Below are 13,830 nucleotides of genomic sequence, written 5' to 3'. Positions count from 1 at the left end.
ATTCACCTTCCTTCGTGTTGTTTTTCTCAAGGCACTGGGCTCGAGCCCAAAGATGTGTCAACCAGCCGCTCCTCTGGGATGGAGGCGTCGCAAGGCCTGGGTCCCCTTCCCCCTATCTCAGGGGGCGGGGCTGCCGTGGAAACCTGGCTTTGGCCTTCCCACCCTTCTTCAAGGCTGGCCCTCAGCTTGGGCCTGGAGGGCCATAAGATGGCCATTCTAGGGGAAGTGGAGGTATCTGGTGATATGCCCCAGCAAGAGACCATTCATTCTGATTCAGGCAACACCTCCTTCTGGGGCTCCCCCATTCCTGCATCCCTAAAAGTAGCATAAATGTCTGTTAGGGTACTTTTGGCTACAAGTAACAAAATCAATTCAACTGGCTTAAATAATAAAGGAGATAAAGTCCAGAGGTCCCTAAATTAAAGGACCCTGTTTCCCTCCTCTGACTCCCGAGTATTGGCGTTATGCAAAGGTCGGCTTCCAGCCGCAACTAGGGTTCATGCTTCCGGTTCATGGGCGGTGGGAAGAGACAGCTTCTGACTGGTCCAGCTTAGGTCATGTGCCTCCCCCCAACCAATCACTCTGGCTGGGCTTAGGCCGTTGCTCATGGACTCTGGCCAATCAGCACAGAGTGATACTGAGGGAACTACACAGACCATCACCAGGCTGTGTGTTTCAATGGGCCCGTGCCTTTCTTCTTCTCGTTTCCTCAGAGACATATCATCCCCCAAACAACACTCTTATATAATAGCCTTCTTTTCATTTTGGGGAGGGGAGGGATTCTGTAGTGCACCCTGTCCAGCCCGCCTCCACCTCGTCCCCTGCTTCCCTACACTGCTTGTTTTCCCTTTTCTGCTTCAGCGAGGGTTAGTGGATACACCAACAGGAATCCAGTTCAGCTTTGTCAAACAGTAGTCAGAGGCTGAATCAAGGCTTACTCCAACTGCCTGTTCCTGCCTCACTGAGGGTCAAGGGCGTTGGCCTCAGACTTGGGGCTGCCCAGAATCGGGCTACTTTGGTTCATCCACCCAGACCTGACACAGCCACTTGTTGGAAAAATTATCAAGTACCGTACTTTGTTTTCCCCTTGCTTCTGATTCCTCTTTTAAGAGCACACACACTTCCTGGATAACCTCACCCCAGCCTGGCCTCTGCGGACCCCTCCCCCACCCGCGTCTCTAGCCCAGCCATTCCATTATCTCGCATCCCCACATCATGCCCAGTTCTCTTGAAGATGGTCCATCCGGATGCTCCCACAACACACTGGGCTCAGTATGTCTCCGTAGAGCTGGTTTTCCTCCAGTGAGGTCCTCCTTGGGGATCTCCTTTAAGAGTTAAGGATGCCTGGAATTCTCTGGGGGTCCTGTGGTTAGGGCTCCAGGACGTTTCCACTGCAGGGGGCATGGGTTCAGTCCCTGGAGGGGGAACTAAGATCTCGCATGCCACGCGCAGCGGCCAATAAATACTAAATAAATAAAAACTCCCCTACCCTTAAAAGAGGGAGAGAAAAAAAAAAAAGAGTTGATAATGCCATTGCTCTCCTGGGTCCTGGCAGTTTGGGCTGTGTCCCCATCACCAACCAGGGTTATCTCTGGAACTACGGGAAGGGGCACCGGGTCTCACGAGGGAGCCAATCCACAGCTCATAGGAGCCAGGACTTCTGTGGGCTGCCCCAGCACCCAGGCCAGTGCCCTGTCTTGGGGGCTGCCCAGCTGCTGTGTTAACAGCACTGATGGCAATTCTTTAATTAGACCAAGCAGGGTTTTCTTGGACGGGGGTGGGAGGAGGTGTGTGGGTCTATTGGGGGAAACTAGGTCACCTGAAAACCAGCAGTCAAGAGGGAGCTGTCCTGGAGCCCCAGCTCCAGGGAACCCAGAGGGGCGAGAGGGGTGGGGGCTGGCAGAGAGAGCAAAGTCAGAGAAAATGTGCTCTGGCCCCCTTTTTTGGCCCTTGGGAGGCATTGTTCTCACCTTTCTCCAGGGGGCTGGGCAACTGCCCTTAATTCCTTTACCCAAGCAAACTGTCCAAGCCAGGGAAGGCACAGCAGTGAGTGCCTTCTGTCTGCATGGGGCCCACCACCCTGAGGCCCAAGGAGGGAGCACTATACTGGGAGTCAGTCCCAGGGTTCAAGTTACTGCTCAGTCTCTGTATCCCGTGAGTGTGTCCTCCACTCCCTTGTGCCTCTGTTTTGTCATCCATCCAATGGGTAGGGACTGTACCTGTCTTTACCCTGCTGTATACCTAGCTCTCAGTGCAGTCCTGGCCATGTGATAGACGCCCAATAAATATTTTACAGATGAAGTAATGAACTCCTATGAGTGCTTCTTTTATAAGATTGTTGTCACTGAGCATCAGTGACCAGGACGGTTTCCCAAACGTCCATCACAATTTTTGCCAGCACGAAATACCATCATTATTTAATTTTTCTTTGCTACCACCTTGTAAGATTTCCAAATCTACTGAAGTAGATTTATTTAAAAAGGAAATTTTGGGGCTTCCCTGGTGGCGCAGTGGTTGAGAGTCCGCCTGCCAATGCAGGGGACGCGGGTTCGTGCCCTGGTCTGGGAAGATCCCACGTGCCGCGGAGCGGCTGGGCCCGTGAGCCATGGCTGCTGAGCCTGCGCGTCCGAAGCCTGTGCTCCACAGCGGGAGAGGCCACAACAGTGAGAGGCCCGCGTACTGCAAAAAAAAAAAAAAAAAAAAAAAAAGGAAATTTTATTTCACTACCGTAAAATAAATAAACACTAACTGTGAAACCAAATCCACAGGGGGAAAAAAATCATTGTTATTACATTCTGTCTTAGATACGGTTTCTTGCCCAAGGCTATTAGCCTGAGGCCTGCTTTCTCTTTGTTTATGAGGGAAATTGACATGGTTATAAACATGGTTATAAAGATGTCTATTAGCCACGAACTATTAGCACTTTCTTCTGGAGACAATCTGTTAGACTGAAAAAGAAATGAAAAGGAGGTAACTTGGTGTCTCTGATTCCATGTTATATTAAGTCTTGTCCTGAACTTTTGAAAATTCCCTCGGTATGGGTTCTCTCTCTACACTTAGGGAAGCACCTGGCTGGGATGATGGCTGAGGAAGTTCCTGGAAAAGGATGAACTGCTTTAACAGGGTGATTGATATGATTATTCTTATCTTCAGTCTTAGCATGTTTTTGGTACCTACCACTTAGCAGGTGATCAGTGAATACTTAACAATGAAGAAATGAGTAACCATCTGTGTACAGAATCTTAGGGCTGAAAGAAACTGTACAGAACACTTAGGCTGATCTGTCATCAGTAGAAATTGTATTCTCCGGTGAGTGACGGAGAATTTGCCACCTCCAGAGACAGCCACTGGACCACAAGCCCTTGTTCAGTTGCTTGTTGGACAGCTCTGGAGGCCAGGTGCCTGTTTTTTTTTTGGTGCACACCACTGTTCCCCTATGCCTTGGTCCTGTTCTGCACTGGGGAGGCTCACAGACTATCTTCTCTTTCTTGTGCAGATTGGACCTGTGGCTATTTGGAGACCGCTATCTCATTCCGCCTAAGGCAGGGCTTGCAAACGGAAATGACCATAGGAGCAAGCAAGTGATGCCAGTTAGTGAAGGAGTTCAGGTGGGAGTAATGGGGGGTAGTGGGGACTATGGGAAATTAGATGGGCCCCATCTAAAGGGACAGTCCTACTCCAAACCTGCTGATAATTGCCACGTGGCCAGGTACTGAGATGTTCTAAGAAAAGCCGAAAATCTGATTTTGGATACAAAATCTTCATGTTTTCAAAGTTAGCAATGAATGACAATACTGTAAATCATGGTGTGGGCCAAAAACCAACCAAGCAAACACACAAACATGATGTGGACCACAGGGGACTTTCTGGTTGTCTGGCCTTGTACCACAGGTTGCTCACTGCTTCCCACAAGACTTCTGTTCCCATTGGGCTGGGCAGTCCCATCCACTTCCAGCCATGTTTGTGCATGTTGGTTCCCAGAATTTCCTCCATGGTGTTCAGCCCCTCTCCATGCCTTTGTACATTGTCAAGCTCCCATGTCTACCCTCTTCAACTGGTGGAGTACTCATCCTTGGAGATTCAAATCAGCTGCCTTCTACTCTGGAGAGCCTTTTCTGATAACCTTAGGCAGAAAAGGTCTTCCATTTTCTAGCTGTGTGATGTAGGGTAGTTTACTTAATCTCTCTGTGCCTCAGTTTTCTTATCTGTGAAATGGAGATGATAATAGTACCTATCTCATTAGGTCATCAGAAGGATTAGATTAGTTTACAGATAGATGACAGACAGGCAGACTTGGGTTTCCTAGAAGGCAGAGCTGTTATCCTCAATCCATCTCTGAACCAGGACTCATCACAGGGCAGATTTCACTGTTTGATTCCTTGAAGAAGTGGGGGAAAGTAAATATGTGGTCCACTAGCTCCCAGTGAGTTCTGACCATCATGATGATACAGCATGGTTGTGAATTCAACTCTTCTGAGCTCCTTAATTTAAAAAAGGAATATCTATCTAAATGACTAAAAAACAGTGAGCACGCCAAATTCTGGCAGAGAAACTGGATCACTCACACATGGCTGGTGGGAATGAAAAAATGGTACAGCCACTTTGGAAAATAGTTTGACAATTTCTTATGAAACTTGTACTCTTGGGTATTTACTCCAGAGAATTGAAAACTTATGTTCACACAAAAACCTGTACATGAATATATTAGCCCCAAACTAGAAACAACCCTGATGCTCTTCAGTGAGTGAATGGATAAACAAACTGGGGCACATCCATAAAGTGGGGGTACCACTCAGCAACCAAAGAGGAATGAACTACTGTTATGCAAAACAACTTGGATGAATCTCAAGGGATGTTGAGTGAAAAAAGTCAATCCCAAGAGGTTACCCACTGTCTGATTCTTTTATATAACATTTTTGAAGTGACAAAATTCAAGAGATGGGGAATAGATTAGTGATTGACAGGGGCAAGGACAGGAGTGCATTGGGAGAGGGGGATGAGGGACCCTTGTGTGATGGAACTGTTTGTATCTTGACTGTGGTGGTGGATACACAAACCTACACTTGTGACAAAATTGCTTAAAACTAAACACACACACATACAAATGAGTACATATAAAACTGGGGACATCTGAATAGATTGATAGGTTGTATCAATGTCAGGTTCTTGGTTTCAACACTGTACTTTAGTTTTGCAAGATGTTACCTTTGGGATAAACTAGGTAAAGTTTGCAGGGGATCGTTCCACTTTATTTGTTACAACCGTATGTAAATTTATAATTATCTCAAAATAAATCCTCCTGGGTATGCTCCAGTCTCTTCAGGGAGAGACCTGAAGAACATCCTGAGCTCCTGAGGGTCCAGCCGAAGGCTGAATCCTGGTCTTTAGCCTCCTGAGGACCAGCAGCTCCAGAGTGAAGCAGGGAACCCAGGAGATTAACAATCACTTGCTGAAGCCCAGTGCTATGCTGATCCCCTTTAGGACAGTGAGCATTTCCACAGCACATAAATGTAGACCTGTACCCAGCATCCTGCAATCTTCCACCAGCCTTGCCCCCATGGGTTCCCAGATGTGCTGCGTTTACGTGTCCCTGCTTTTCTTCCTCCAAGCTGTTTCTCTTTGCTATAACTTGTTTCTCTTTGGTATAAATTTTTTGGTCAGCTCTTTCTTCCTTGAACATCCTGTAAATTCTAGGAGGTGGATACAAAATTTTACAGGTGGGAAAACAGGCTTAGAAAGGCTCACGTTGTTCCAAGAACTTTTCCTTCTGCATCTGAGAGCCCATAGGGTCTGCGCTTACAGGAAGACAGCACCCACTTGGCTTCACACTGAAATTTTGTTGACCTCATGTCTCCCAAGAACTGATGAGAGCAAGAGGTGTGAATTTTTTTAAAAAAAGTCATCCAAAGAGGAAAACTTCAACTAAGGTTTTCTAGGTCCCAATAGCTCAGCAGCTATTTGTGGGTCTTAGGACCCCTTTATACTCTTAAGATTAAGGTTCCCAACGAGCTTTCGTTTATGTGGATTATATCTGTCAATATTAACCTATTTTGTAATTAATACAGAGACATTTAAAATATAATCCTCATTCCTTTAAAACTAACAATAAACCCCTTCTATGTTATAAAAATAAACCCTGTATGTGTTATAACAATAGAACAACCTTATATGAAATTACAATATGACCACTCGAAAGTAAGGATTATATGTGACCATGATGGAGGTGTTAGCTAACAGTGGTAATCATACTGCAGTATATCAAATCAACATGTTGTACACTTGAAACTTACACAATGTCATTTATATCTCAATTAAAAAAATAAAAATAATAAAATAGGGGGAAAAAAGCATTTGGAACATGGGGCCGGGTGACATCATCAGATCGGAGTTTAAGCCTGACAAGCATGTCCATGTGTCTCTCCCCTTCCCCACCACAGGCTCCAGCATGCGGCCCCAGCCCCGCAGGAGCCCCCATGCTGCCCCGGCCCCCGGCACGCTGTGCTAGCCTCCAGCCAGGGCGCGGGGAGGCGCGGAGGCCATGGCCAGCCACGTGGACCTGCTGACCGAGCTGCAGCTGCTGGAGAAGGTGCCCACGTTGGAGCGGCTGCGCGCCGCCCAGAAGCGCCGGGCTCAGCAGCTGAAGAAGTGGGCGCAGTATGAGCAGGACCTGCAGCATCGCAAGCGCAAGCATGAACGGAAGCGCAGCACGGGCGGCCGGCGAAAGAAGGTGTCCTTCGAGGCCAGCGTGGCCCTGCTGGAGGCCTCGCTTAGGAACGACGCCGAGGAAGGTAGGTCACTCCTGGTCCTGGTTGGTGTGTGGCCACCTGGGCCTCTTGGATTCTGGGTTCTGTGCCAGTGGAGGGGAGAGCAGGGTCGGTCTGGCCCTCGCCCACGTTTGGGCAGCCCCACACATCTTAGGAGGTGGATGCTCCTAGGAAGGGCTCTGAAATCTGAGACTTCTTTTTGAAAACAAGAATACCGGCCTTTGGCTAATGAATACTCACTTTCCTTCCCTCCCTCTAATATTGACTGTCAACCTACATCTGGTGCATTACTATTCCAGATATGGTGGTGAACCAGTTGGATTTGGTTTCTCTCCTCCAGGAGCTCAGTACTCACAGGACTTTGCATTTCCTAAGCTCCTCCTCTGTACGGCAGAACTGTCTGCTGGTCCCTTTTATTCGGTCTTCACTTTAGAAGTAGACGGTTTAGAGGGGTGGAGAGCATAGGCTCTGAGGTTAGATGACCCAGGTCTCAAGCTGGTTTTGTGAATTATCCCCTCGGTGACCCTGCCAAGTCTCTTCAGCTCCCTGTACCTTAGCTTCTGCCTCTGTAAAATGGGGATAATAATAGTATCCACCTCCAGGGCTTGCTGTGAACACGAAAATAGAGAATACCTGCAAGTCCTTGACATGGTCCCTCCTACTGTGTAAGTGATTAGTATGTTTTAGTTTATTATATTGTTACTATATTTTATTTCATTACATTTATATAAAATTATACTTGTATAAAATTATTTATTTAAAGAGTGTCCAGCAAGTCTAGAAACAGAGATGCATGTACACAATGTTGTCTAGGACATTTTCACTCTGTAAAACGGATGAATAAATAAATATGAACACATATATGCATTCATATAATCTGTTTCCAGATTTTATGGATACCCTGTACTTGTTATATTTTATTTAGTTATTGTTATTATGTGTCTTATGATACAGATATCATGATACCAAAGAGGCAAGTATAAAAATACCCATTTTACAGATGGGGAAACTGAGACCCAGCAAGGTTCAGAAACTTGACCAAGGGAGGAGAGCTGGAATCAGAACTCCCAGGATCCATGCTCTTGTCCCTGGCTTCATGGCCTCGTGGGTTTGCTCCCCATTACAAGAGTGAACAAAGGATCGGTGATTTGGCCAAAGCCCTCTTCGCTGAGCATGCTCTGAGGGGTCGTGCCTGCTCACTGTCCAGCTGAGATGTGTCCATGCATCCCGTGTTCCCCTCAGCAGGCTCTGGTCCTTCCCTGTATATGAATCCCTTCTGCCTGTCCTTGGAGGGACCTAGCCATGTTTCCTGGGTCCCTCTGGCCTCCTGTCTCCACACCCGCCCCCCCCCCCCCCAACCAGACACTTGGTGCTAAAGCAGCCAATAAAAGAACTGAGGGGTGGAGGCATTTACCACTCCAAAGAGTCTTAGGGTTTACAAGAGTATTAGGGTCCTCAGGTTCTAGAACCCTCTGAGAAGCACACTTCCCTTTCTGCCCTGGTTACAGAGAGCTCTGGGAACTGAGTAGAGAGGCATTCCCATTCCCGGAACCACTCGGCTGCAAAAAGCGCAGCCAGAGCCTGGGGCTGCAGCCTGGGGTGAGCAGCCCCTGTGAGAGAGGCGTGAAATCTCAGGCTCCAGGGACGTGGCCCTGCGAGGCTACTTCCCACGTGTCATTTGCCGGGTGATGCGTCGGGTCCCTCCCACTCAGTGGGCGGCACGTCATGACGTCTGATTTTGTCGTGGGCGGCGCTGCATCAGCCCTCCTTTCACACTCATCTTCCACCCCCTTCTCCCCTGACAGAGGCCCCTTTCCCCTCGCTGAAGGGGCTTTTCGGAGGCTCTGTGAGCTGGAAGACCGGCTGATTCGGAGCATCCGTACCTCCCCCCGCAGGCTTCCGCTTCCCCACCCCAGGCCCCCGCCCCCTGGCCCCCACCGCGGTGCACTCCCACGGGTACAGGTTAGAAAGAGTGCTGGGCTTGGGTCCAAGGTCCAGGGGCCCCTCGGCCCTGCATGTGACCTTGAACAGCTTGTTTCACCTCTCCGTTTCCAGTTTCTTAATCTGTAAAAGGGGTTTTGAACGCTTGCCCTCAAGGGGGTGTAGCAAGAATTAGACAAGATCCTGGGTGTCACAGCTCTCTGAAAAGTGACCCTGAACCCTGCACCAGCATGGTGATCATTTTAACACACTTTCCCTCTGTTGGTTTTTTTTGTTTTTTTTCAAGACTTTAATGTTTTTAAGAACCCAAATACATGCTTCTGGTAAAAATCAAACTACATAGAAATGTAAAAAGTCCCATCCATCCCTCCTCCCTTCCTCCCTCCCTCCCTCCCTCCCTCCCTTCCTCCCTTCCTCCTTTCCTCCCTCCCTTCCTCCCTCCTTCCTCCCTCCCTTCCTCCTTCCCTCCCTCCCTTCCTCCCTTCCTCCCTCCCTTCCTCCCTTCCTCCCTCCCTCCCTTCCTCCCTCCCTTCCTCCCTCCCTCCCTCCCTCCTTCCTTCCTCCCTTCCTCCCTCCCTCCCTCCCTCCTTCCTCCCTCCCTTCCTCCCTCCCTCCCTCCCTTCCTCCCTCTTTCCTCCCTCCCTTCCTCCCTCCCTCCCTTCTGTGATTACTGCTGCTCTTAGTTTGATGTGTTTCCTTCTAGGCATTTTTCTTACTTACGTATTTGTAGACTTGGCGAAATAAAGAGCTAGTTTGTGATTTTTGTTTGTTTTGGTTTTTATGTAAGTGATGATATACTCATACATTATTCTGTAGGTATTTATTTTTACCCAACAGTGTATCTTGGAGGTGTTTTCATGCCTAGTACAATGGGATAATAGATCTGCATTCTTCTTTTTTATTGCTTCGTAGTATTCTGCAGTATGGATTCACCAGCATTTTTGAACTACTTCCTTTTTGTTAGGCATGCAAGTGTTTTCAGTAGTTTTGCTTTTGCCACAGTGAATGTTTTGTGCACACATGCAAATGGTTATCTGTATATTAAATCTGAATAAGAAAAGTGATAGATCCCCCAGGCTGGTCCCCTGACAGCCAAGTGAGAGTGGAGGGCCAGAGCACTGTGCCCCGTGGCAGGCAGTCGGAGTGCGGTGAGAGGTGCCCCTGGGGTCCACAGTTATCTGGGCTTTGAGCGGGGGTGTGGAAGCTGCCAGCCGCCAGCAGGCGCTCTCACCAGACTATGCTCAGCTTCCTGGCAGCATGACCAAGCCCGGTGCTCCCAGCTGGCTAGGGTGGCTTCTGCATGCTGGGGAGCTGGTGCTGGGGAGTTAGCTGACAGTGGGATGGGAACGTGGGGTAGCAGCTCCCCCGCTCCCCTGAGCTCACAGCAGTGGCTGAGTCAACCTCCTCCACCTGCCAGGGTGATGTGAGTCATTCCTGGAGTAAGGCAGCGCTGGGGAACTCACTGACTTTCCTTCTCTGGCTCTGCATCGTCTCAGGCTAATGTCCGGGCACCAGGGACCTTCCGTGGCCTTGGACTTGCCTGAGCCCCATGTTCCCACTGCTGGGTATCAGTTCCAGCCACCTCCACCTCCTCTGGCTTCCTGCCCAAGCCCTGCGTTCTCTTACCTTTCTACCTTTCCATATGCGGTTCCTTCTATCTGGAACACTCTTCCCCTGACTAAGTCCTACACCCTTCAGGTTTAGGTCCTGTGGTACCTTCTTGGGGAGCTGTCTCTGATCCTTTTCTGGACCTTTTCCCCCATCACTAGGTAGAGCAGTAACTCAGTACACAGCTGACGTTTACTGAGAGGCAGTGCAGGGTCGTGGAGAGAAGCATAGTCTCCGGAGCTAGTTATCCAGGACTCCCCATCCCAGCTCTGCTGTATACTAGCTGCGCAACCTGGGAAAGTTCATTAATTTCTTGGTGCCTCGGTTTCCCCCATCTGTAAAAACAAGGATGATATAGTACACCTGCCTTAATTTAATCCTGTAGGATTAAATTGGGTTGACACATGTGGGAGTGGTATGGTAAGAAGTACATATGCTATACATATGATATCACTTATATGTGGAATCTAAACTATGACACAGGTGAACTTACTTACAGAACAGAAACAGACTCACAGACATAGAAAACAAACTTATGGTTGCCAAAGGGGAAAAGGGAGGCAGAGGGATAAATTAGGAGTTTAGGATTAGCAGATACAAACTACTGTATATAAAATAGATAAACAACAAGGTCCTACTGTATAGCACAGGGAACTATATTCAATATCTTGTAATAAACTATAATGGAAAAGAATATGAAAACATATATGTATAACTGAATCACTTTGCTGTATACCGGAAACTAACCCAACATTGTAAGTTAACTATAATTTTAAAAATTTAAATGAGAAGTACATATGATATAAATTGTTGTTATCCTGCATTATTTATTATTCTACACTTACATAATCTATTATTAGTGTATATTCTGATTGTCATCATGATTATTATTTACCAAGGGCTTGCTTTGTACCAGGCTGCCTGCTTTACAGGCATTATCTCAGCTAATCCTTCCAGCAACCCTCTGAGGTAGAGAGTCAAACTCCATTTTTAAAAAACAGCTCTATTGAGGTTTAATTTACATATCGTCAAATTTGCCCATTTTAAGTGTACAGTTCAATGATTTTCAGTAAATTTACAAACTTGGGAATCCATCACCACAGCCTAGTTTTAGAATATTCCATCGCCCCAAAAAGAAACTTTGAGTCCATTTGTAGTCATTCCCAGTTTCTACTCCAGCCCCTGCCCCAGGCAACCACAAATCTATTTTTTGCCTCTATATATTTGCCTTTTCTGGACATCTCATTTACATGGCCTTATACATGATGTGATCTTTTGTGATTGGCTTCTTTCATTTAGAGTAATGTTTTCAAGATGCATCTAGGCTGTGGCATGCATCAGGACTTTATTCCTTTTTATTGCCTTATAGTATTCTGCAGTATTGATGTGCCACATTTTGGGGACCCATTCACCAGTTGATGAACATTTGGATGGTTTTCATTTGGGGTTATGATGAGTAATGCTGCTAAGAACATTTGTATGCAAGTCCTTTTGGGGACATATGTTTTCATTTCTCTTGGGTAGTTACCTAGGAATGGAATTGTTGGGTCATGTGGTAAATTTATGTTTAACATTTAAGAAACTGCTAAACTGTTTTGCAAAATGGCTTCACAATTTTACATTCTCAGACTTCATTTTACAGGTGAAATTGTACATTGTACCCTTACATTGAAGCTGTGAGAGGCTATATCACTTGCCAAGATCTCTTAGGTTTTAAGTGTCAGACCTGGGACTTGAACCCAGATCTGTTGTCCCTGAAGCCCATGCTTTTAACCACCAGGTCCTGGCACCTCTTGCTTTTTTTTTTTTTTTTTTTTTTATCTTTTTGCGGTATGTGGGCCTCTCACTGTTGTGGCCTCTCCCGTTGCGGAGCACAGGCTCCGGACGCGCAGGCCCAGCGGCCATGGCTCACGGGCCCAGCCGCTCCGCGGCATATGGGATCCTCCCAGATCGGGGCACGAACCCGTATCCCCTGCATCGGCAGGCGGACTCTCAACCACTGCGCCACCAGGGAGGCCCTCTCTTGCTTTTTTTTTAAAGACAATAAGAGAACCATTCACTTGTGGTTCTGATCTGTGTCTCTGTGGGCCTTAAGGACCCTGGTGTTTCTGCTGGCTTCTGCTGACCCCCCCTTAGTATTGGGGGGGTCCCTGGATAAGCTCTTCATCCCTATACTTTCTTTCCATGGCCACATGAGCCAGCCTCTCTTGAAACCACCAAACACTTATTAAGTTGTCAGGGTTTCTGTTCTTCCCTCAGAATGTGTAGGGTTTCCTTTATGGAAACTCTGTTCACATTGAGGAAAAAGTTTGAGTGATTCTTCTATAGCCTGATTTTAACTCTTCAACTGTTATTCGCATGATAAAGTCTTTCAAACTTTTTTTTTAAGTGGAAACTTTTCTTTAAATGAAATATTATGCAGAAACCCAATATGTAAAGCACATGAAGGAACTATTCTGGCTGAGGTAGGCGGGGGGTGCTGGCTCCTCAGCCACCTCCCCTCCCCCGCCCCACCCCCACAGACTTCTCCCCAACTCCCAGGTGCGTTGGCGGACACCTGGGCTCTGCAAGCCAAGCTTCAACCATTGACTCATCTAAAGAACACACAGCTCTAACTTTCACTTTTGATGGTTTTGAAAAGGGAAGTTTCTTTTCTCCTAATTATAAAAACAATGCATCCTTATTTGCAGAAAAAAATTAAAGTACAGAAAAGAAAACATTAAGAAGAAGATAAAATCATGTCCTCCTACTGAAGAGCAACAATCATTGATAATATTTTGGTGTCGTTCTATCAGTCAGAGTCCTGATCGGAAACAGAAGTTGCTCTCACGTGGGATAATTTGAGAAAAGCTTAATAAAGGAGCAATTTGCAGAGTTTAGGACAATAGTCTTCACACTTTTTGGTCTCAAAGCCCCTTTATATTATTAAAAACTGAGAACCCCTAAGAACTTTTGTTTAACTGGGTTCTATATCAATATTTACCATATTGGAAATTAAAACTGAGGAATTAAAATAAATGTGTATTCACTGACTAAAACATAAAAATAAATTCATTAACTGTTGTACTAGTTATCTATTGTTGCATAGCAGATGAGCTCAGAATTTAGAAACTTAAAACAATAAATATTTACTGTCTTACACAATTTCTGTGAGTCAAGAACCCCGGAGCAGCTTAGCTTGGGTGATTCTAACTCAGGGTCTCTCATAAGTTTGCCATCACCTCAAGGTTTAACTGGGGCTGGAGAATCCACTTCCAAGATGCCTCACCCACATGGCTCTTGGCAGGAGGCCTCAGTTTCTTGCCATATGAGCCTCTCCCTAGGGCTGCTTGAGCATCCTCTCAACATGGCAGCTGGCTTCCTGCAGAGCCAGTGACCCAAGAGATAGAGCAAGGAGGGAACCACAGTGCCTTTTACGACCTAGGCTTCTAAGTCACATACCATTGCTTCTGCCATGTTCTATTCATTAGAAATGATTCACTGAGTCCAACCTACACTCAAGGGGAAGGGAGTTAGG

The 13,830-nt window shown here is 46.9% G+C and overlaps 1 protein-coding gene across 2 annotated transcripts in view; it reads left to right on the top strand.

Moving 5' to 3' along the window:
• Positions 1–6,468: 6,468 nt before the first annotated feature.
• The window catches only part of PPP1R16B (protein phosphatase 1 regulatory subunit 16B), a 72,697-nt gene continuing 65,335 nt past the window's right edge, over positions 6,469–13,830 (top strand). For both annotated transcript variants that reach the window (XM_060078413.1, XM_060078412.1), the window contains exon 1: positions 6,469–6,788. In XM_060078413.1, coding sequence (XP_059934396.1) covers positions 6,539–6,788 — 250 coding nt within the window. In that variant the 5' untranslated portion in view covers positions 6,469–6,538. The remainder of the gene's footprint in view (positions 6,789–13,830) is intronic.

This window comes from Mesoplodon densirostris, chromosome 16 (assembly GCF_025265405.1).
Source record: "Mesoplodon densirostris isolate mMesDen1 chromosome 16, mMesDen1 primary haplotype, whole genome shotgun sequence".
NCBI lineage: Eukaryota > Metazoa > Chordata > Mammalia > Artiodactyla > Ziphiidae > Mesoplodon > Mesoplodon densirostris.
This window is presented reverse-complemented; position numbering and strand designations above follow the sequence as displayed.